The 25,713-nt window shown below is 43.5% G+C and overlaps 1 protein-coding gene across 1 annotated transcript in view; it reads right to left on the bottom strand.

Annotated features, from left to right (window-relative positions):
- LOC135217463 (polyphosphoinositide phosphatase-like) overlaps positions 1-25,713 on the bottom strand; it is a 333,908-nt gene that overhangs the window by 175,211 nt on the left and 132,984 nt on the right. The window contains exon 9 of the mRNA XM_064253366.1: positions 3,490-3,663. Coding sequence (XP_064109436.1) covers positions 3,490-3,663 — 174 coding nt within the window. The remainder of the gene's footprint in view (positions 1-3,489; positions 3,664-25,713) is intronic.

Raw genomic sequence — 25,713 nt, forward strand, 5'->3', positions numbered from 1 at the left:
CAAAGAGAGAGAGAGAGAATCACACTCCCTCCCCTCCTATCACATTACTTGATATATTTGACAGCTGTTGGAATTTAGCTTAGACCTGGAGTTTGAAAGAAAGATGCTTGAAGACTGGGATTTCCTTCATTCTTACATAATTTTTTTAAATTTATAAACTATAATCTTACTAATTCACTGTAGTATTTTCTTTAATGAATTGATTGCTCTTTACATTATTAATATTAATATTTGGAAATTATTAGAACACTGTGAATGAACTGTAAAACCAGCTCCTAAAGATAAGTGAGTGTGTCATGTCTCCTCGGATGGACTAATAAGTCTTTGACACATTCTAACCCTTGTAAGTCCTTGTAATTCATTACATATAATATATATACACATATGATGTAAATTGTCTGTGTATATATATATATATATATATATATATATATATATATATATATATATATATATATATATATATCAAAACCCTAAGTGCCCCTTCATGAAAGATTTCTAGATCTGCCACTGCTCCCATTGTGCTTCAAGTCCAAGTTCAGCCCCAACAGGGAGGGGAGGTCGGAAGGGGTGATGTAAAAATGACTGAAAACGACGGATATTAGTGTCTAACCCATTAATGTTCCCAATGCCCTTCAAGTCCAAGTTCAGCCCCGATAGGGAGGGGTCTGAAAAGGGGTGGGAAAGGGTGACGTAAAAAAAAACCAAAACAAGTGTCTAATCCATAATTTTCAAGGTCGCTGAGAAAAAGTGACACTCCTGATGCCCTTCAAGTCTAAGTTCTGCCCCAATAGGGATGGGGGGAGGTGGAATGGGGTGACATGTACACCATAGTTTTCGAGGTTGCTGAGATGAATAGTGACATTCTTTATGCCATTTAAGTCCAAGTTCAGCCCTCGATAGGAGGGAGGATGAGAAGGGGTGGGAATGGATGACATAAAAATAACAAAAAGCAACAGATATTAGTGTCTAATCCATACATTTCGTGGCCAGTGAGATGAATAGTGATGCTCCTGGTGCCCTTTAATTCCTTGTTTAGCCCTGATAAGAAGGGGGTGAAATGTAAAAAAACAAAAAATGACAGATATTAGTATCCAATTCATAGTTTTTGAGGTCACGGAGATGAACTGTGACACTTCCAATGCTCTTTAAGTCCATATTTAACCCCATAGAAAAAGGGTGAGAAGGGGTGACATATAAAAATATGTAACAAAAATTAACAAGAGATTAGTGTCTAATCATTAGTTTTTTGAGGCTGCTGAGATAAATAGTGACAGTCCAAATGGCCTTCAAGTCCAAGTTCAGCCCCAATAGGAAGGCGGGTGGGTAGGGGAAGACGTAAAAATAACAGAAAACAACACATCAGTGTCTAATTTATAGTTTTCAAGGTCGCCAAGATGAAGTGATATTTCCGATGTCCCTTAACCCTTAGTGGACGGGTAAAAAATCAATATGCATCTCCTCAGGGCAGGTAAACTTTGATGTTGGTCAATTTATGAAAAAACATCAATGGAAAGAGAAAGATATGCAAATGCACAAGGTGAAAGAAAAAATTCTAAAATTTTTTCCCTGCCTTCCACGAGAAGTTGAAAACGACTATTTACAACTCCCTGTAGGGCCTTTTTACAACATAATTGTAAATTTCACCAACTTACATATGTTTTTTCTAATAAGAGATTTGATTTAATTTTGTAAAATTATAATTACAGCTCACACAATATCAAAACAGATAAGGAATAAAATCAGTAACAAATTCTTAGCATATTTGTTGAAGAATATTTATGTAAATTTACCAAGAACGAAGATTCAGTAACTTTTTTTATTTGTATATTTTTTTGTAATATTTCTTTGCAAAATTACATTTACAACTGACATACTATTGTAAAAGGCAGGAACAAAACCAACAGCAACCCCTTGGTATATTTATGAGTAAATTTACAAAAAGTTGTCACGTGAGACAGATGCACCACATTCTCCTTTAAGTCCGAGGCAGAACTAAAGTCCTGAGACACTTGGTTCGTGATTTTAGTCAGTGTAAAAGTTGCCATTAGTAAATTTATGGGCTATAGAAGTATTGGCACCTCTTTCTCGCCTGATTCTTTTCAAATCGATGGTGCTTAATATTGCCTCTCTACAGGATCAATCCATCTACCACCCCCCAAAACCTGTTATTACTACTCCTGAGAAGCTATCCGTACATCAAGGGTTAATGGACGGACATGCTCATATGAGTAGTAATAACAGGTTTAGGGTGGTGGACAGTCACTTATGGTGAGTAACAATATTACGCGCCATCAATTTGGGGGAATCAGGCAGGAAAGAGGTGCCATTACTTCTATAGCAATTTTACACTGGGTAAAATCAACTGGGTGGCTCATGAGAGTTAGTTGGGATCTTGACTTCAAGGGAGCATATACTACCTCTCTGTCTCACATAAAGTCCTTTGATAAATTTGCTCATATACCATGGGGTTGCTGTTGGTTTTAGTTCTTATCTTTCATGATAGTATGTCAATTGTGATTGTAACTTTTCAAATAAAAGTGTAAAGAAATATTAGAAAAGACATGTATAATCCAAAAAGTTACTGCAACTTTGTCCTTGGTAAATTTACATAAATATTTTACAACAAATGTGCTCAGAATTTGTTACTAATGTTATTTCTTATCTGTTTTGATATTGTGTGAGAGGTAATTATAATTTTACAAAATAAAATTATTATTAAAAAATTTATAACTTGGTAAAATTTATGATTGTGTTGTAAAAGAGGCCCCACAAGGGATTGTAAATAGTAGTCGTATTCAACTTCTCGTGGATCTTCCTCTTTCCATTGATGTGTTTTTCTTAAATTGGCTAACCTCAAAGTTTTGCTGGCCTAATCCATAGCTTCTGAGGTTGCTGAGATGAATAGTGACACACCCTATGCCCTTTAAGTCCCAGAATCTGAGAAGAATAGTGACACTCCCTATGCCCTTCAAGTCCAAGTTCAGCCCCGATAGGAGGGGGGGGCCGGATGTGAGAAGGGGTAAAAAATAATATGTAAAAAATTATTTATGTTAGCATCTAATCTACAGTTTTTGAGATTGCTGAGATAAACTGAGACACTCCTGATGCCCTTCAAGTCCAAGTTCAGCCCAAATAGGAATAGGGATGAGAAGTGGTTAAATACAAAATGTCCAAAATGCTGGGCAATATAACTGAAGCAACAATCTTAAGAGAGAGAGGTTGGTAAGCTAGTATATTCTAGTATATATATTCTACTGACCAAAGTACATGTATTGTAGTATTCTAGAGCAGCAGGCAGACAGAATAATTTCAAGACTCTTATACTTGACAACAGAAACAGTTTATGGTAAAAAGGGCCAAATACATAATACTGTATTTATTAGTTATAAAATTATGTTAATTTTCAATGACATTTAAAAAAATGTAGTGAGAAAATCATATAAATAAGAATTATATCTATACATATCCTTGAATACAATGACTTACTTGTGAGATCCAAAATCTTGTTTTCCCTGTGTGCTTGTCTTCTCCATATGGCGAACATGAATATTTGGATTAAGGTGATGGCTGTAATATGGTGGGGCACTCTGAAATATACCAGTCTTCTTGATGGCTCGGTATGATATATCAGTTAAGCGACTCATGACATTCTCTTCTTTCCTAGAAAAAGTAATGAAATAATCTAAGTTTTCCAGCTAGTGGTCATGTTAAAGTTATTTTCAACTTAGAACATTACTTTTCATTTTTTTTAGTATCTAAGCAAACACTTCAAATTTCAGAGATACTCAAACATTATGAGACATTATTATGATTAGTCCTTCACACTGTTTCTAATCATATGAAACTAATGTGTGCCTATATTGCTTTCTGATGTCCATCCTTAATCATATCATTTGTGTCAGTTCTATAAACAGAACTTTCTAGTCCCTGGATGAAACGTACCGTTCCTACTCTTTAAAAACTTTACGTATTGTATTCTTTCAGTTTTACTGCCAGGCTGAAGTTACCTTAACTGCTATAATTAAAAAAGGTGAGATGCATGATTACAAAATAAAACTATTTTCTTGACAAGTGTGTGATTCTGAACTCATATTCCAAATATTTTTGTATAGGAATAGTGATTGATAACATAATTATAAAAACACGAGATATTTATTATAATCTCTTTTGTTTCAAAAATAATCTTTGTAGTTTCTGACCCTTTTCTAAGAAAAGAGAAAATGACAGTCACATAGTATTATCATTCACAACATGAACCATATTCATATGGAACAAACCCAAAGGGGCCACTGACTTGAAATTCTGGCCTCCAAAGAATATGGTGTTTATTTGAAAGAAGAGAAGTAACAGACGTGAATAGAAATACAGAAAGAAGAGATCAGACTGTTTGGAAGATCAAAGCTGTAGTAGTCTCCATAGTCAAGAACTCTTGAGATGAAAAGGCGGGGCCTTCAGCCCTAACCTGTTCCAGAATAGGCTAGGTTTTAGACGTGTCATGTCCAGGTTAAGGTGACGGGGCATCAATTGAACTGTACTAGTGGAATAGTACTTCCTGTGCCACACAAGAGGAGGGGGAAGAAGCTTAGATGACCTACCAGAATGCAGAGATCCATCTTGGTCTGACACCAAAGCATTCACGCGTTGTAGGATGGACAGAGCGTGACCCGACAAGGGGAGCTCAACAGGAAGCTCTAGAGTCCAATTTAGCACCCAGCATGGCCTCTATATCCGTTAGGGTGATAGAAGATTGAGTTTGTGCCCTACCTTCGGGATTGTTGAGATTATGAATGAGATCAACAACCACTGCAAATGAGGATATAAACTCTTGGTTATCGCCCTCCTCTTGCTCTGGCACAGGTGACCAATGACGTGAAGAAGACGGTTTGGCAGTATTCTCCTCCACCTGTAAAACTGCTGCAGAAGCTTCCTCGGGAAGCCCAACATTTTTGACAACATTGGTTGGTGTGTAAGGTCTAAAACTGGAAGATACCGAGACCAAAGGCTCTCGGAACTCATCTCGCAGCGACACTTGTACATGATCCTGACTTGAATAGCGTACTGGCTCATGAGAAGCACCCTATACATGATAAAAAAAAAAAAAGATCACATACATCCGCTGAAAAACGTACACAGTCGCAGGAGGAAGCACGTACATAATCGTGTGACAATTCGAGTACACAACCTTCAGAAGTCAACCGGGCATGATCCTGAAACGAGGAACATCTTCCAAGAGAATGAGAAGCACGTCCACTGACCAATGGAGTCTCATGTCTTTGACCCTCAGCCTCAGTCTTGCCAATCGCAGAATCCTTAGGGCGAAGCCTGACTAACCTCCACATCTGCAGCCTTCGACCTTTTAACTGACGCTTTTTCGTCCTTGTGCCGACAATCTGGTGCAGGAACAGACGAAAGGGGGTCACCCCCGACCTCACCCACACGAACTTGCAATGATGAATCATGTTCACAAACGGATGATGCCATACTCTTAATGATCCCCGCACTCACACTCTCATGAACACGTACTTGAGAGGGAGAAACATGGCCCTGAAAGGAAGACAAAGCTACATAACCCTCATGACGTACAGGAGATACACAGGCATGTATCGCAGAGGAGGATGCCTTCTTCCCGCGATCTCCACTGCCAGCCTCACGAACGTGAATGTTTGCAGATGAAACACAACCTTGTGGTATATGAGAAACACTTCTCTCATTTGCACGAACACAAATGTGCTTGGGAAAGACATAGTCATGTAGGGAAGAAGGCGATGCACTTCTTTCACTCGAAGACGATGAAGACCACCACAAAGTCCTTTATCCTCCAATGTCTGACACGACGGGGAGAGGGGGATGGCTTAGGTATAGGAGGAGAAAAACTCTTCTCTCTACACAGTCTCTTAATAGCTGGAGTAGGAGACAAGACCCTCCATTTCTGACTCCTTTTTCTATGTAGACCCAGCAAAAATCCTCTCACGCAAAACAGTCCAGTCTCTTGTAGACCGTTTGAACTAATTCAGGTGATAACATCATAGCGAGAAGAGTTGACGTCACAGCTGGGGGATGAATGGCTACTGAATCTGACATTATATGGTGAGAGGACGCTGGGAGTGATGTCACAACACCTCTTAAGATTGGAGCTGGTCGACGGCCTCAGTGGCGGAGCGATAAGATGCGACACATGGAGCGTCAATGATGACAATGGGGATCCTCAAGGTGGCAGTATTCGAGATCCAACGTAAAGGAGTCCAGGGGGAGGAGGAACCACTATAGAGACGGGGTTATGCACCTCTATGAAAGTGACGGCAGTCCATCCAAGGAAGGTGAACCCCGTAGCCACCCAGCGACACCCACACAGCTGCCATCTTTGATGACTCCGATCTGAAAACAAGGCATTAGATGGCGTAGCCTCCTCCCTATCAGGTATAAAGTGAGAACCTGAGGGAGAGGGGGCTACATTACACATAACCTAATCCTGTGGAACTCTTGATACTTCCATAGACAAATCAATGGAAGAAAAGGAAGGAGAGGGAACATTCGCACTAGTCACAAGGAGAGCGATTGCTGGAGAGGGAGAAGCCAAATCATCCATCCACGGAGAGGAAAAACCCTCCTCAGAAGGAAAAGTAAAAAATCTATGATGTTCCCTCTTATAAAACACTTCCCACTACGACTTAGGCCAGGCATGACATTTCTGACAAGGATTAGTTATTGTAAAATAATTAGCAGAGCACCTACTGCATGCCATATGTGGGTCTGTGGCAAAAGTAGCTAAAAACCTTGAGCAGGGACATCCACGAATGCCTGGGCATATGCATTGATGAGGCCATGCAGACTCAGTAGAATCCACATCTAGAAATACACACAAAAGCACTCTCTAAAAAAAAAAAAGAAAAACGGGCAAAAACCAACCGGCTTCAAAGGAGAACAAAGTGATAGCATCTTACTTTCCAAGGCGGTTAAGAAAAGACTGAAGACGTCATGAGGTAGTGCGAGGTCTCTGACCACCTATCACCTTGTATGCGCAGGAGTTGCCAGATCTCACAGATTCCTTGTTTACAATCTTTGATTGTTTTTAACCGGTTACCAGCTGGCACTTGGAAAACATACTATTGTTAAGACTGAAAGTTTGTTCTGCACATGAACAACTAATTACTGTAACAAATAATAAACAGAAAGATAAAACTCTCAGTACATTATAAAATACAAAGAGAATAGTTTTAGTGTATCTTTGCTTGAACTTTTGGAGTTCCAATAGCACAGCATCCTCAGGGAGAATGTTCCACAGTCCAGCAACGTGAGGAATAAAGGACCTCCAGAACTGAGTACTTTGACATTCAGCAAATCTGGTTGCTGCTGGCAGGAAAAGAGGATCAGAGATCAGTTGTGATTCTGAAAGATCAATATTAAAATATAACTTATGAAAAATTCACAAACGAGAAACCATCTGTCAATGGTCCAAGTCATAACTGCTAATGTTAGGGAAACTGAAACCTGCCACCAAGAACCACTACGTCTACAAGAGATAAATCTCTGGCAGATTGTGCACTGTGCATGCCAATGGATATTCTTGGTGCTATAAAATCCATGACCAATAAGAAAGTAACAGGGCAGGAAGGTGGGAACTAACATAAGTGACAGAACTAAATGCAAAACTTAATTTCATTTTGAAAGAATTATGTTTCTTTCATCACAGAACCACTGCTTATAATTAGCTCTAATCTCAATCTAGGTGGAAAAGACTAACTTGTTAAAGGTCCCATAGCTAAGTGATTGAGACCAGTAGGACCTGCCTGAAACCTCAAGATTGAACACAGGCATCAGAACACATTTCTCAATTCATAAAGTGGGTTGTGTTTGTGCGGCAGAAACCCTGATATGAAAAGTATTGCCAAGAGGTTGAAATCATGTCCTTAATTACCTACTACATCCACTATCTATCTCAGACCCACCGGGGAATACTGCAGATTCAGTCCTTTACTGCCACAGATTACTCCTGAGAGTGATTAAGTTACAGAGGAGAGCAACCATCCATTAAGAGTGACATAGATGCAAATGAATCTAAAGACCTTATAGCACCTTCATATGCAAGCCACAAAACTTCCAAAAGTACACAATTCTCAACAACAAAGTAGAAAGACTTTTGATCTCACAGACTCTGATCTGTGCTGTTTTGACATGTCAAGTTTTTTTTATAGAATAGCCACTGTTCCTCCTCAGAGAAGTTACTGTAATACCCTGAACTTACTTGAGGTTAGGTTCCAGATACCCTTGTGCAAGGGGAATTTTTGCTTAAGTTTGCTTATTTATAGAGTTTGAACACTTATTATGACACTAATCATGCTCCCTAAGTATTAAGCTAACTATTAAATAAAGTTAAAGTTACTGTAATTTCGTTTAAAAGTTAGCTTAATACATTACTCTTAAAAAAATAAATAAATGGTTGGTAAAAATATAGGTGTGTGTGTGAAGATTACATACTTTCTATTTCTCTTTTCTTTCCCCTTCTAACCGATCTATTTTTAGAAGCCTTCTTAAACCATGCCCCCTTTTTAGGGACAATATTCTTTCAGTTCTCTTTTTTCCTTTGTTTCTGAAAATTTCCCTTTTTTATGTAAAACATACCAGGTGCTTAATATTGTTGGACAAAAAACAACTCTTAGCTATATGTTTATGTTTTAGAATGGCGCATTTACAGTTCTACATGGTATAGGTAAAATTAGATCACTTTAAAATTATCTACCGCTAAGTACAAGAGAGAGAGAGAGAGAGAGAGAGAGAGGAGACGGAGGCGAGACGAGAGAGAGAGAGAGAGAGAGAGATGAGGAGAGAGCGAGAGAGAGACTGAGAGAGAGAGAGAGAGGAGAGAGAGAGTTGTTCTTACTTAAGAGAATGCAATTATTGATGAATTATTATGGGGAGAGAGAGAGAGAGAGAGAGAGATTGAGAGAGAGATGAGAGAGGGAGGAGAGAGAGAGAGAGAGAGAGAGAGAGAGAAAATTATGTAAAAATAATTGACCTGTTAATGGCTACATTCCCCCCACCTGTCACATTAACTTGACATAATTAATTTATGCATAAAAAGCTTGAAAACCAATAAATTATATAATAAATTAAACAAACACTTTTGGAGGGTTTCTCGAGAATTTGCAAATGTTCACGTGTATGTGAAAAACTTGCGTATGCTATTTAGTTAGATTCCAATGAATAGTTTACGCTACTGTGAATCCGCGCAATTCGAATTGCGCAAGACTGAGGTATTACTGACACTCTCATGGTCCCTCCCATAGGTCCAAAAGACAGATCAGCCCATCTCAAAGAATTCTGTTATAGCTGTTCTCAGCCAGGATATTGCTTTTGGCACAGTGATGGAATATTAAGGACTCAGGAGAGGACGGCTCTCTCTCCTTTTCACTTAACGACTGCATTAGTTTTATCCTTCCTTCTACTCACACAGTTGTGACAACAGATGTTAATCAGTTATCTTCCCCATTAAAGAGTTCAAGTATCACCAGTGTTTGCTCCAAAAACAGTGCATTTGTCAATCATCATAACACCACTCAAGCTAAGTATGTACAGAGTTTTAAGACAGTGAAAAATGTTAGTTCTTTAAAACTTAAACAAGTAGACTTACATATACGTATTAGTTAAAATTGGGAGCCAGTAGGTCTCCTGCAAGGTAAGACGTTAGGAGTACATAGATCACAAGGTTACGCTGTAATTGCTGTGCTGTTTTTTCCTGTCTGACAAAGCAATAATCAGCTTTAAGGGGAGTATGCTGTCATTAGGCTCCAATAGAAAGTAGATTGACATTGCTACCTTATGACTGAAGGGATCTGCTTCAAATATTTACCACTTATTAAAACAACTTATATTAAAAATACATATGCAAGGAAATCTAAGTTTATAAACTTTACAACTAAAAAAAAACATTTCATTTTTTATAATATGTATACATAAAAAATCTTTAAAATTAAAAACAGTTTCCATTAACCCTTAATGGACGGATTGCTCCTTGGGAATTTTAATAACAGGTTTGGGGTGGTGGACAGATTGTTCCTGTAGATAAACAATATTAAGCACCATTGATTTGGAAAGAATCGAGTGCACAGGGGAAAAAACTAGGGGGGGATTTCACTGGGCGACACGGCTTCCTCGCCCAGAAATAGATTTTTCCTACGTCAAAATCCCTTTTCTGGGCTCAGCCGTGTCGCTCCTGTGAAATTGTACCAGAGAAACACCAAGCTACATCACCCTGAAACGAAATAGAATATTAAATTGTATAAATTAACACCATACACCAAGTCAAATAACAAAGAAATGTGCTGCGGTAGGTAGAATGTTAATAATGCTGGCATAATGGAAAATATTATGACACAAGGACAGTACTATATTGATGTTGTAGCAGGAGACACTGACCTCCCTACAGCTATGCATGATATTTAAGATCCTCCAAAGACTTAAGGTAATGCTTTGGAAAACCCAGTGCGACTTCCAACCAGTATACTTCTTCAGATCATCAAAGTACATATATTTGAAGAAATTTACAGAAGTTGTTATAGACCGAATACCACGCGCTTTGGGAAAGGACCCTGGGCTGACTTTCTTGGTAAAATACAAAAACTGCTGCGCAATGCCCTTTAGAGATATGGTACCACCACCGCCCCACATGAAAAAGGGGGGGGAGGAGGGCCTTCGGAAAAGGTAGATGTTCCAGATAAATAGTCCTTAGGAGTTTTAACAGGACATAAAGAAGGATGTTGCGGAATCGGAACAACCTTCCATGGTGATCACCTTATCAAAGGGTTCTTATTCTTAGCCATAAAATATTTATTTGGTGAAAGCAACACGTCACCCGAGGAAAGGAATCTATATGCCCTTGGCCACTAGATAAAGATGACATCTGCGATGTTCTGGTACCTGAAGCCAGACTTAATAAAAAACAGTGCCTTACGCAAAAGGGTTTGGCAATCACATTTGAAGTTGTCTGTTTTAGAGTCTAACCTGAGAACATCGTTAAGAAACCATGACACTGACGACGGCCTGTGAATAAGCCGCAGGCGTGCATAAGCCCTTGGGATTGGGGTGAAATAAGACTCAGACAGATTATACCAAACCCGAGAAGAAAAATCTTTTTCAGAGCTGATTTAGTGGTTGTTATTGTGGCAACTGCCAAGCCTTGTTCGAATAAAGTCCTGAAGAATGTTATAGCCACGTTCATTGTCATTACTTTGACATTTGATTCCCTGAGAAATGTAGGCAATTGTTTAACTGCTGAACCATACTGGCGAAGTGTAGATTCTCTTTTGTCTGACTCCAAGAAACAAATGTTCTGTGGATCAATGTCCCCTATCCTCCTACCTGCAAACTTCATGAAATCCATAAAGATAGGGTTTTGTGAAGACCTGAGAAATCGAAACACAGTCACCGTTTGAACTTGTTGCGACAGCCTCAAGTCCGGGAGAGGGTAGAGGACGAAGACCTAGTTCCAGGAGAAGGGGAAACCAATTGTTCTTGGGGCCAGTAAGGAGCTATGAGAGCCACCTGACCTTTGAAGGATTTCAACTTGTGCAGCACCTTCAGGAGAAGGTTCACTGGAGGGAATAAATAAACCTCCCTCCACTGGTTCCAACCTATACTCAGGGCGTCCGTAGCGTATGCTAGAGGGTCCATATTTGGGGCTACGTAACAAGGCAGCTTGTGGTTTCTGCCCCTGTAGCGAACATATCTACTTCCATACCGGTACTCTCCTACAAACCCTCTTGAAGGATTCCTGGTCCAGTGACATTCTGATTCCAGGGGGACTGACCGGGACAGTGCGTCTGCTACTACATTGTGGACTCCTGCCAGATGGGTAGCCGATAGATGCCAGGTGGTTCTTGTCAGCTAGAGAAAAAGTTGCTATCACCACGTGGTTCACATGACTTGACTTTGAACCACCTCTGTTTATACCGTGTATCACTACCGCACTGTCGAGAGCCAATCTGATATGAGTCTCCTCCGGAGGACGGAGCTTCATTAAGGTCAGAAACACTGCCATAGCTTCCAGGATGTGATGTGAAGCTTTTGGAAATGAGGTGACCAATACCCTGAACCTTGTCGTGCTGTGAATAAACCTCCCCAACCTGACAGTGATGCGACTGTATGCACCAGTAGGGACGGGGGAGGGAACTGCAACTGTAACTCTTTGGCTAGGTTTTCGGCCATTGCCATGGACGTAGACGTTCCTTGGGAATCAGAGGTACCCGGCCGAACTTGTCGCGACACTTGGCATTGGCCTTTGAACGTCAAACTCGATTGATGTCCTTGAGCTTGGCTTTCAACAGAACGTCTGTGACTGAGGCAAATTGGAGCGAGCCTAGGATCGTCTCCTGATTCCTTCTCGAGCCTTTTTGCATTTTAAGAATTGGCTTGTTACCTTGCACCCCTTCCCTGATGGAATGGAAAGATTGTGTGAATCCAAGCCCGCCCAATGGATTACCTAGCCACTGGAACTTGGATCTGGGGCCAATCGGGACTTGGTCCTGTTGATCTTGAAACCTATATATTCCAGGAAAGATATGACCTCGTCCATGGCTTTCATATACTTGTCTTTGGCCATCTCCCAGATTAGCAGTTGTTTAGGTACGCCACCACCATAAAACCTGAGACCTTAGCTCCTGCACCACTACCTCCGCCAGTTTCGTGAAAACCCTTGGGGCTATATTCAGCCCGAAGGGTGGCATCACCTTGAAGGAATAGGCTTCTTTCCCTAGTTTTGAAGCCAGGCCCAGGGAATGGATTGGAAGTGCCGAGCCAATCGGGACATGATAATAGGCGTCTGTAAGATCTATAGAGGTGGTGAGGCCCCCACGAGGAAGTAAGGCCCGTACCTGAGAGAATGGTCAGCATTTAAGAAACTTGTCGCAAGGAATGTACAAGTTAAACGGACAAGACTAAGATCACCCTTCTTTGGTCGGTCCCTTTCTTTGGGACACTGAATAGACGACTCTGAAATTTCAAGTTCTTGTCCCGGAGACTGCTCCCTTCTGGAGAAGATCCCTGGAGTAATCCATCAACCCCTGGGTTGGATGCTGATAGATGGATACTATGCTTTCGGCTCAGCTGCTGAACCCCCAACGATGTTAAAAAGAGATATAGCCTGCCTCCTATTGAGGAACTTCATTGAGATGATGAGGGTCAGGTTCCTTTTCTGACCATGCACCTCTAGCTCGCCCTTGGGCTCCATGTTCCTCCACGCTGACGAAAGGGGCCTCTAGCCCTGCAACCCTAGCAACCTTGGTAAAAGGTGAAATACCCGATTCTCATAGACCGGGTTAAAACAAAAAGCAGGCGACACTGAATACAGTGGTGGAACCTGTTGGCTAGCCGACGGCAAAAGGAAGACAAATTGATGCTTGTTGCCGAGGCTGAGCCTTAGAAGATGAAGGTTGGGGAACTTGCTGAATTAGAACAGCTTGTAGCACAGGATGCTGTTGCGAAACTTGTTAAAGGAAAGGTTGGTTACCTTCTTTGACCCTTCGTAGCCCTAAAACTGGAGGAAGAAGACTCTAATTTCCTTTTGAAAGGAATGCCCCACAAAGCAATCTGATGCTTTGATTAAAACATGATGCCTCGTTCTGAACCTCGTTTACTGCCGAAGCTGGGAAGAGATCTGCACCCCAGATTGAGGAAGCCAGAAGCTCGTTGGGTTCGTGCCTGATCGTAGCCTCGGATAAAACATGCTTCCTGCCATTTCTCTTAGTAACCGGAAAGCCGTACGAGTCACATTGCATGCTTAAAAGTAACTACTCCGCAATGACCTTAAACAGCGGTTCATGAGCGTACTCCAGAGCCGCCGTCTCCATCATCACTAGAGTGTTAAGAGACCTTGCAAGACGTGTCCTAGCATCAAATTCGGCTTGGATCAGTGCGTCTGACAGAGGCGCTTACTAAACAAGTTGATTGCACAGTTTGGCTTAAGCTTGCCTACCGAGAATGTAACCGGCAAACTTCCCACAAATTCTCCCTACCTGGGAGTAGCAATGATGTGGGATCTGTCTTGCTAGGCTGGGGCTCTTCCCGAGTCACTGCCTGAAGGGTAAGTCCTGCTACCTTTTATGTAAAAGTTAAGGAGTTCCCGTCATCAGACGTAAACATCGTGAAAGGGCTTTTAAATGCTGTACCTTAGTATTTGAACAGATCCACTTCTAGGCTCCATATCCATACTTGATGAGCCTGAATTGCTAGAAAGGATAACAGTCCTTGGAGACCTTGTCCTTCCTAATCGAAGCTGCCTCCATAAGCCTAACATAACCTCTAAATGGTGGTCATAACCTTTCGGGGAAGAACTCAAAATCCTCGAGTCTACGTGTACCACAACCTTCTGCAGTCAACATCCCGCTAACAAACGGAGCAAAGTTCGCTACCCTCCAAGGATCACCAGGGTGGAACGGAGGGAGCGTGGACCCGTCAGGCATGCTCTGACCTTGCACCAAGTTACTAGGAGGTGCCAGAACTGCCGACTCCTGTCTGAGACCTGCAATCAGGGAGTCCTGTGCACCTAAACTTTTAAAAACACCCTTTCAAACCTTGCTGCGACTGAACTGACTAAGCTGGCAAGACCACTGACCTGATTTAAAATATTCGTGTTGAACAGGTCTTTGCCGACTAAAGGGGAACCTTCCAGCCCTCCCTACGGTACCTTATAAGGTATCCGATCTCAAGACGTTGAAGGGATGGGACTTGAGGGGCAATGGGAAGAGTTCTCTCCTTAAGGCCTTGGATTTGCAGACTTAGAAAAAAAATCTCCGCCTAGATTTAATATGTGTATGAACCTCTGGCACCTGCCCAGGCCTTGGCTTTGTGTCTGATTGGCTTTTAAGCAAGGTTTTACCAGTTTTCTCTTTAATCTAGGAATCACAGAGAAGGAATGCAACCTGGGAGGGGGCAAACCTCTTGTGAAACCCATGAAGGAATTGGGAGTAAAGGGAGAGGAAGAATCAGAGTCACTCAAGGAAAGACCCCGGTGACCAACTAGGCTAGCCTCATTAACACTGTTACCTGTAACCATATCTAGTGTAACAGGCAAATCCTCACTACTTCAAGTGAGACTACTTCTAAACCAAGGTCCAGCAACTCTGCCTCTTGCTGTTCCATAACTGAATCTTGAATTGATTTGATAATTGGTATTGCGAATTTTGGGTCAACGTATCTGGCAGCTTTCCCAGCTGGGAAGGCTGCCATCTTGAGGTAGAATATAAGGCTTAGCTTTCCCTACGTTCTGTCAAAAACCTCCAAACCCAGATCTTGAGGGTGGAGAGTCAGCATGCTTAACAGACTGCTCCGTCTGTAATGCAAGGAATGTGTCAATTTCGAGTAAAATCTTTGAACATTATCCTTACATATGTTGATTAATTAATGTAATTTAATTTAAAGAAATTTTTATTATTTATTTATTTATTTATTTATTTTTTTTTTTTTTTTATTTATTTATTTATTTTTTTTTATTTTTTATTTTTTTTAAACACTAACAAAAGTAGTGTAATATAATTCCATCACAATATGCACAGAACAAGCAGTGCGGTAACCTGTTGTACAAGGCGTAGCAGGCAAAGCAGTTTTCGTGATGCCAGACTACGGAACCGGAAAGCAATACTGCGCACGGGGCATGGTTCCGGCAAACATCATGGTTGCACGGATCCTGTAGACCGGCAACCAGACACTGAGTGGCCTGTAAGTGCAATAATATATAAGAACATTGCACAGACTTATTAGGATTATTATGATAATAATGTCATATGCCGGAGCACTCAGGACTGAAATAATATAATATATATATAGTATATATATATCATATATTTACGTCCCGGGGACTGTGTAATAATTAAAACAACCCGGAGCTGTATGACCCGGAGTGGGGGGTACACGAAGTAACCCGGGATGGCCACATGAACTCGCAAGTTCCGTGGCAAAAGAAAGGAAAATATATATATATATTCATATATTTACGTCCGGGCGGGGACTGTGTAAGAAATAAAACCACCGGAGCTTTATGACCCGGGGTGGGGGTACACGGAGTAACCCGGGACGGCCACATGAACCCGCAAGTTCCGTGGCAAAAAGAAAGAAAAATAAAAATAAAAAAAATAGAGAACTAAAATAACAAATATCATACTCCGCCTACGGAAGAGTAACTTCCGTAAACATAGCCCTCAACGACTACCGAAGAAGCCGGAATCTAAATCCGCCTTAAGCGGAGAGGGAATGTTTTAGGCGGATGGATGTAAGCTCCGGGAGCTGAAAGAAGCAGAGCGCAACAAATCCACGGAAACCGAGCTGCATACGCAAAGCAATCATCAACTCGGAGGCGGTCGGCTGAGAAGCGACACACTAACCTAAGGTCCTGGAGGACCCTCTACATCCCCCCTCCGCTGATGGGAACGGCTGTCAGCGACAACCGAGGCGAGAGGAGCACCCAACTACTGGGGGCCCACGTGAGGGGGAGGGAGGGAAGGCTGATGGGGGGTGACGATCACGTGAGCAGCGTACCCTCGCAAATAAAAGATCACGAGGGGAAAACGCAGGCATAGCCTATGTAGGCTAACCGACCTAACATCCAACATATACATAGAGAAAATAAAATCAATTACTTAAAGCTAAAAGAAAATCATGCTTTAACATGGGGGAAATGAAAATAAACTTACGTAAAATATAAAACCGCAATGAAGGCCACTCGATAACGGTGGGCGCAAAAGGGAAAAACTACTTGCTACTGACAAAACGATAAGAAACGGCAAGCTGACGAAAAGAAAAAGGGAAAATTCTTGAATGAATAAACCAAACTTAAAAATAACAGGGGGGGGGGGGGGGGGGCGGTGGTGGATAAACGGCGAAGCACGAAATAAAGAAACGTGCTCGAATGAAGACCCCGTGAAAAACATGAAAATAATGAAAATAACAAAAACATAAATGAAAATAGGATCGACTAAAAACTGCCACCCAAGAAATAAATAAATAAATAAGGGATTTTGACGAAGGAAAAATCTATTTCGGGTGATTGGCTCGTGTCGCCCTATGAAAGGATCCTTAATATCATTCTTTCAGGTAAAATTTAATCTAAAATTACCAGAGAAAAACAAAATTAGAAAAATGTCAGTAAAACTGACTCGCTCACTCTTGAAAAAGAAGTGTCGGTATGAAAATAGGGGCGAGTGTGGAACTACCACGAGACAATCACCAATTAGAAACTCCCAATCAGAATACCCCTAAGAGAGAGCTGATACCAACGGGCGATGCAGCCTCTACTACTACTACTAGAGGACGCCACGGACAGCAGCGCCCCTAGCGGACATCCTTAATCTAAAAACCACCACCTAAAAACATCTTGTCCTGCAAGGGGGGAACAACCATAAAGGGGGGGTGGGGGGGTTTCATAGGGCGACACGAGCCAATCACCCAGAAATAGATTTTTTCCTTCGTCAAAATCCCTTTTCTGGGCTCAGCTCGTGTCGGCCTATGAAAGAGTACCAGAGAAAACAGACAAGATGGAAAAAAGGAACAATGAAACGCAGTGTAAAATGATGGATATATAAGTAAATCAATTACAGCATACAAACTAAGCACTTTAAACTAACTTATACTAAACAGTAAAACAATGAATGTAGTAACCTTAAAGTACTTAAATGGTAATTACAGTAAATTACAGTGATGCATGTAATATAAAAAGAAAAGGGGAATAAAGGGGTTACTTAACATAATTACAAAATATACAAACTCATTGTGTCCTACCCTAGCATAAAAATAAGGGTAGGTACACTGAAGTCCATCATTAATACCAGTATGACAAAATATATACAAACACATTGTGTCCTACCCTAGCATAAAAATAAGGGTAGGTACACTGAAGTACATTATCAGTACAAAGAGTGGATGTCCCTAGCAAAAAAATAAGGGACAATCCACTATATGAATCAACGGCTAAGGCTATGATATTCGAGTAGCCTGGCGATAAGGTGAGGCATGTTGGATGAGTAGGTAGAAAGGAGACCTGGATCTATATACAAACTACTATACAGTATCGGGGGAAAACAATGTTTCCCGCTGCTACTGCTGAAAACTTTAAAGATTCCAAGGACTTTAGATAATGCCGTTTAAAGACTGTCGGGGATTTCCATCCAGTATACTTTTTAAGATCCTCAAAGTTCATATGTTGGAAATAATTAATTGAGGTGGCTACTCCCCTGATATCATGTGCTTTTGGGAATGACTCAGGGTTGGCTTGTTTAATGAAGTAAAGGATTTGTGTCTAATACCTTTTACTGACAAAGTACCACCATTCTCTCTCATGAAGAGAGCACCTGAGGATCTTGAAGAAGTACGAGATAGAAAGGCTCTAAGAGTTGATACTGGGCAGAGAGAAGGATCCTGTGGAAGTGGGAATAACCTTCCAAGGAGCCCACCTTGCAAGAGGATCCTCATTTTTGGCTAAAAAGCTACGATCCGGAGCAAGTAGAACTTCTCCTGATGGGAGGAATTCCACATGACCCGCATCCCTGGATAGAGCCGACAGTTCTGAATTCTAGCTCCTGAGGCTAGGCTTAATAAGAATAATGTCTTCCTCAGGAGCATATAAATGTACAAGCTGATTTGTCAGTATCCGAAGCTAGTTTGAGGACATCATTTAAGAACCATGAAACTGTAGTAGGCCTCTGAGAAGTCTCAAGTCTAGCACAGGCTTTGGGGATAGAGTGAAATAAGAATCAGTCAGATCTATCTGAAAACCTACTTGAAAGATTTTCTTCAAAGCCGACTTATGAGTGGTAATAGTGCTAGCTGCTAAACCTTTTTCAAAACAAGGATCTGAAAAAGGATATAGCCAGATTAACTGTCATGGTTGTAGTGTTCGATTCTCTCAAGAAAGATGCTAATTTTTTAACAGCTGAGTCATATTGTCTAATGGTTGACTCTCTCTTATCTGATTCTAGGAAGAGAATATTCTGTGGATCAATATCAGCATCTTTATTAGCCGCAAACTTCATGAAGTCCATAAAGTTAGGGTCTGGAGAATTCCTGAGGAAGCGAACACAGTCCTCATTTGTACTGATTGTGATAGCTTGGGATTGGGGATCCGTTGAGGCCGGAGACCCAATTCCAGAAGAAGAGGATATACCAGTTGCTCTTGGGCCAGTCCGGTGCAATCAGAGCTACTGTCCCTTTGAAGGACCTTAGTTTGCTTAGGACCTTCAAGAGAAGATTCACGGAGGAAAAACATAAATTCCTCCTCCACTGATTCCAATCCAACGACAGGGCGTCCGTGGCATAAGCCAGAGGGTCCAGGTTGGGGGCCACATAGCAAGGGAGCTTGTGGTTCGCTTGTGAGGCGAGGAGATCCACTTGGAGACCTGGGACTCTCAGGCATACCCACTGGAATGACCCGTCGTCTAGAGACCACTCTGATTCCAGAGGAACTGACCGGGACAGGGCGTCTGCTATCACATTCCTTACTCCTGCCAGGTGCTGTGGCAGACAGATGCCATTTGTGTTTGTTTGCCAATGCAAAGATGGCTATCATGACATGATTCACATGCTTGGATTTGGACCCTCCTCTGTTGATGCAATGAACTACCACTGCACTGTCCAAAACTAGCCTTAGATGAGACTTCTTCGGGGGAAGCAGTCTCTTCAGAGTAAGAAATACTGCCATTGCTTCCAACACGTTTATGTGGAGCTGGCGAAATTGAACTGACCAAGTCCCCTGAACCTGTTTGAAACTGAGAGTATCCCCCCCACCCGGACAGGGATGCATCCGTGTGAATGGTTAACATTGGAAGGGGATATTGAAGGGGTACTTTCTTGGCTAAGTTCTTTACTTTTGACCAAGGCCGTAGTTGATTGCGGAGGATCTGTGGGACTACTGACAACTTGTCTCGATATTTGGAGTTTGCTTTTGACCGCCAAATTCGATTTATATCTTTCAGCCTTGCCTTCAGAAGGATATCTGTTACCGAAGCAAACTGAAGGGATCCTAGGATTCTCTCCTGGTTTCTCCTTGACGTTTTGTTTGCACTTGAGAAATTGCCTGACAGATTTTGCTATTTCCTTCCGTTTGGCCACTGGAATTGACAGATTGTGGGAAGCCAAATCCATTGGATTCCTAGCCACTGAAAACGAGATTCCGGAGTAAGTTCTGGATTTCGTTTTGTTTATCTGGAACCCTAGATGTTCCAGAAAGTGAACTACCTTTTTGGTGGCTCTGAGACATTCCTCAACTGTTGGTGCCCAGATCAACCAATCGTCGAGGTATGCTGCTACCATGATTCCCTGAGCTCTCAATTGTTGTACAACCACTTCTGCTATTTTTGTGAATACCCTGGGGCTACATTCAGACCGAAGGGCATCACTTTGAATGAAAATGTTGATTTCCTAGCCTGAATCCTAGGAATGGGCGGAAGTGTCTGGCTATAGGGATATGATAGTATGCTGTCTGTAAGATCGATGGAGCATGTGACGGGCTCCACGCGGAAGTAAGGTCCTTACTTGCGAGAGGGTAAGCATCTTGAACTTGTCGCAACGAATGAAAGAGTTTAGCTTTGACAAGTCTAAGATTACCCTTCTTTTTGTTGAGCCTTTCTTTGGCACGCTGAATAAGCGACCTTGAAATTTTAGATGCTTGACTCTCGCAATAGTCCTTTTCTGAAGGAGTTCTTCCGCGTAATCTGTCAATTCCTCTGACGGTATCTGGTGGAATGATTTGATTGGAGGAGGATCTTTGATCCAACTCCAGCCCAATCCTTTGGACACTATGCTCTGTGCCCAATTGCTGAACCCCCACCTGTGGCGGAAGAGGAACAGCCTCCCTCCTACCTGGGAGCCTCATTGTTGATGGGCGGGTTGGCCACCACGCCCTCCTCTAAACTGCCTGCTCCTTGTGGCCCTTCCTGCGCCACGCTGACGAAAGTAACCTCTCGCCCTACCTCTCGGCTGTTTGTAGCCTTGAGCCTCATATGAAGGGTTGAAGGCCGGCGAGATAGCGTAGGAGGTGGATGGCTGAGATTGAGGGGACAACAGGAGGATAGGCTGGTTCTGCTTCGAACTAGCAGGTTGTCCTTGTTGGGTAACCGGGACCGCCTGCACAAATTGCTGTTGTTGCTGGTGTTTCTGATACGGCTGGAATCTCTTACCAGCCTTCTTCTGTTTCTTACCAGCAGTGGGAACGGAATCTTGTTTCCTCTTTGAGGAAATACCCCACCTAGCTCTAAGGCTCTGGTTGAGCCTAGCAGCTTCGTGTGAACCTCGTTGACAGCGGACTCTGGGAAGAGATCCGCTCCCCACATGCTAGAGGCCAAAAAAGAGTCTAATTCGGCTCATGCCGAATAGTACATTCTTGTAGAACATGCTTCCGGCAGTTCCTCCTAGTGCCTGGAAGAAGTCAAAACGTCCGATAGAACCGTCTGGAACTGAGATTTCGCCAAAATCTTGAACAGCGGTTCCGTAGCATAAGAGAGGGCAGCCATTTCCGTTAATATGAGGGAATTGAGGGACCTACCAAACCAAATGGTTCGCGCATCAAATTCTGCCTGGATTAGGGAATCCGGCAGCCTTGGTAGCTTCTCGCCGAACTGGTCCATGGCGCAGTCCGGTTTGAGCTTGCCAAGCGTGAACGTAGCTGGCAAGTTCTCCCACAACTTCTCCGAAAGCCGGGAAGAGCGGAGAAGAAGTAGACTCCGCCTCCCTCAACTGTGGGATGGGCTCATCCTTGAGGACTGCCTGAAGGGACTTCTCCACCAATTTTGTGGCAAACGGAAGAGAAACCTCCTCTTCCGTCGCGAAAAATAGTGAAGGGACTCTTGTAGGCCTGGAGTTTGGTGTTCGTACACTCCCAGTCTCAAGGCAGTGAACCCATTCCCGCTGAGCATGATCCCCTACTGTATAGGACCGACTCTCTAGAGATCTTGTCTTCCCTAGTTAGAGCCGCCATGGTCAGCCTAGCATAACCCATGAAAGGCTGCGTCAGACCTGGAGGTAAAACTCGAAGTCCTCAATCCTTCGAGTTCCACACTCCGGGATGGAGATCATCCCATCCTTGAAAGGGGCGTAGGCAGCTACTCTCCATGGGTTCTCCATGGAGAAAGCTGGCAGAGAGTCATATGGCGGGAGTTGGAGAATCCCGTGCTTGGCGCTGGGGAGACTGGAAGAGGAACCTGAGATAGCCCAGCTACCCGGTCCTCATTCTCTCTAACCCTGTTAGAGAGGTCTTGAATGGATTGGCCTGATTGAGACAGAGTGCTTGACAACTGTGCGAACATCTGCTCGAATCTTGTCCCCAGGGCGGAGACTTGCGAGCCAACCAGCTCGCCCACCTGTTGCATCACCACTGCTGAGAAAGCAGAGGGATCAAAGGTGCTAGGCCCTGCTCCTCCTACCGGCGTAACCGGAGTGGAAGCGGTGGAGGCGGGGAGAAGGCACTGGCTCGGCGGGAGCGCGAGCCTTCTCCTTAGAAGCCTGCTTCTGGAGCTCTTCGAGTGAGAAGAGCTCGGCTTTTGCTTTTCACCGCATCGGCGTAGGAAAGACGACATCTTCCTAGCCGAAGAAGACGAAGACGACTTCTTCGAAGTTGTCTTGGCCAGAGTCTTCGGTTCTCTCTGTCCCTTCACCTTTGGGGGTACAGAGAGAGCGGGAGAGCGGGTAGGGACCTCAGATCCCACAAAGCCTTGAAATGAAGCACTGGAAGAAGGGACAGGAGAAGATCCAGGGGCACCCAAGGAAAGACCTTGGGCGCCCGACACACCTACCTCAACCAACAAATCCTCCCCCCCTACCGCCATGGGCTCAACGTTAAGGTCCAGGGCAGCGACGTCCGGGACCGACTCCTGGGAGGCTACGACCCCAAAGGATTGCTGGAGGTCTTGCTGGATGGAGGCTATCAGAGGGGGCAGCGGACAAGGGGTCAACGTAACCGGTCGACTTGCCCGCCGGGAAGAAGATCTGGGTGGCCAGCTTTTTATCCAAAATGTAGGGCTGGCCTTTGGCGGCGTTCTTGCCGAAGCCGCCCACCCACGCTTTCAGGGTGGCGAGGGCGACTTCCCTCACACCAGTAGCCTGAAAGAAAAGCGAGATTAGCTTCCAGTGGCGGAACGGGGTTAACAAACTTATTATGACTAAGAGTTGTTGTAGTAAATGATAAGGAAGCCTATCACGGACTTACCCCATCTCCCAGCTGACCGACCAGGTCGTAGTAGATGGCGCAGGCTTCGGGGTGCCAGACGATCATCTCATTGTATGACGTGGCACACGGGGCGTGAGACCTGCACTCATCATGGCCGCAGGGGTCGTACAACGTCGCGTTGCACGCTGGGACCTGACAGTTGGTAGCCTGTAAGTGGAAAGATACATGAGTACCAGGTAAACACTTACAGTCTAACAAATGCTCCGCTGGTGCCGGAGCGATAAAGTTAGATTAAACCAGAGCCCCGCCAAAATACGTGTGGTAACTAGGTTGGTTGTGCCCCCTAGGCTATAGCTCCGCTGATGGCGGAGACACAAAAGGGAACCAACCAGGAGGTTGGTTGTAAATGGAAACCACGACGGAAAATGGCGGGGATAGTAGATAAAATAAACATATTACACAATTCATTGTAAAATTAGGGTATATCCTTAAAATAATAATAATAATACAAACCTCCCTCCGCCCGTCTACTAGAAGATGTGCGCGGGTAAGAAGCAAGCTCCCTTCCGGTAGCGGGGGAGGGAGAGCGGATATAGTAGGCAAGCAACCGACCACTAGTGGTGCCCACCCCGCCCGCTAGCGGAGCCAGTAATCTATAACCAAAGGTGCCCCGGCTGCGACGGAAGGCTCCTTTCGTATAGCGAGAGAGGTGGCTGAGCAACTGGGGAGGGGGGGGGGAGGAAGGACTCGGTGAAACACGGCGGGAGTGAGAGAGGGGGGGGGGAGGGTGGGGGATGGCCTACTCCTCCCCGCCATCACCGACTACCCGCACGGAGACCCGGTACCTCATGAGTGGTCGCCCTATACCCCCCCTCGCTGGGAGGAACCCCTGGCCGCCTCAGAGTAGGAGTGAGAGAAGGCAACTGAGGTTGTCATGACAACCAAGGGGTCCCCCAGCCCCTCCCTATACCAGGTAGGGAGGGCAGGGGCAGGGTAAGGTGCGATGGAACACGTGACCGCAAGTGGCCTAGGCCGCGAGCAACCCAACCGTGAGAGGGCCACGTGAACCAGGCTGTACCAAAACAAGGAACACGCACCTAGGCTAGCCTAACACCCTAAATATGATCAAAATATACATCGAAAAGATGGAAAAGACACTTTTAGTAAAAGAGAAAGAAGCCCAGGAGGAGGCAAACTGTTCCAAGAAACAGAAGCCTACTCGGAGCCAGCGATAGCCGATGAAGAGCAAGAGCCGGGATGCTGGGCCGGAATAATAATAGTAGCCCTAAATACCAAACTAAGAGAAATGGTAGGAGGGCTGAACTAGCTAAAGTCGATGTAAAAAAACATGAACGTAATATAGTAAGCCCATAAGTATAAGAAGTCCCAGTATGGAGGACCGGGAATTCTTACGAGGCAGCATGGCGCCGCCACGAGACAACCGGGGAACCGTATATGACCTATTAAGAGGAAAATACTGGTACCCGGAAGATAAAAACGAGGTAAAATATTACTTATGAGTTACTTAACTTAGCCGTGGCAATTGCAGAGCGTTCCATGGTTGAAAAAAGAGATAATCCAGAGATAGCACAGCACAAGGGAAAATTGCGTCTTGACGCTAGCGCTAAAAATTAAGGATGTCCGCTAGGGGCGCTGCTGTCCGTGGCGTCCTCTAGTAGTAGTAGTAGAGGCTGCATCGCCCGTTGGTATCAGCTCTCTCTTAGGGGGATTCTGATTGGGAGTTCTAATTGGTGATTGTCTCGTGGTAGTGTTCCACACTCGCCCCTATTTTCATACCGACACTTCTTTTTAAGAGTGAGCGAGTCAGTTTTACTGACATTTTCTTAATTTTGTTTTTCTCTGGTAATTTTAGATTAATTTTACCTAGAAAGAATGATATTAAGGATCCTTTCATAGGCCGACACGAGCTGAGCCCAGAAATATGTACTGAATTATCACATTTTACAAGCAGAGAGGAAGACCATTCGAAATCGGTACAATTCAAGGATAAGCCGTAAAAGCGACTTGCTGCCCGCCCGGTACTTATAAGTGACGCCTAATAAAATCCTAAATAAAGGCAAAACGAAAGGAAAATTCACTCTCTAAATATTGAAAAAGGGCGGAACCAGTACTTAACTTGGGTGAAGAGGTAGACTGACGATCCGTAATCAAGAATAAAAATAAAAGAACAAATAGCTATATTCGAACGTACGAACACGATATGGCTATCGATAAGTATGACGTCCACGACGCTTTCAACGGGGTACGTAGGTGGTGGACCTATGGGTCGGCTCCCGTATTTAGGGTCTTTTGATGAGGAAAAGGCTAATTGGAGGGGTTGCTGTGGTAGTGTTTAACACTCGCCCCAGTTTTATACCGACACCTTTTATATAGGTGAGCGAGTCAGAAGCTTCTGACATGTCCAATTTAGCAGTTCTCTGGTATTATAGCAATATTTTACTAGAAATAGTGCTAAAGCAGACATATTTCACTGGGCGACACGGCTTCCTCGCCCAGAAATAGATTTTTCCTACGTCAAAATCCCTTTTATAACCCATAAATTCACTAAT

This window comes from Macrobrachium nipponense, chromosome 7 (assembly GCF_015104395.2).
Source record: "Macrobrachium nipponense isolate FS-2020 chromosome 7, ASM1510439v2, whole genome shotgun sequence".
Taxonomy (NCBI): Eukaryota; Metazoa; Arthropoda; class Malacostraca; order Decapoda; family Palaemonidae; genus Macrobrachium; species Macrobrachium nipponense.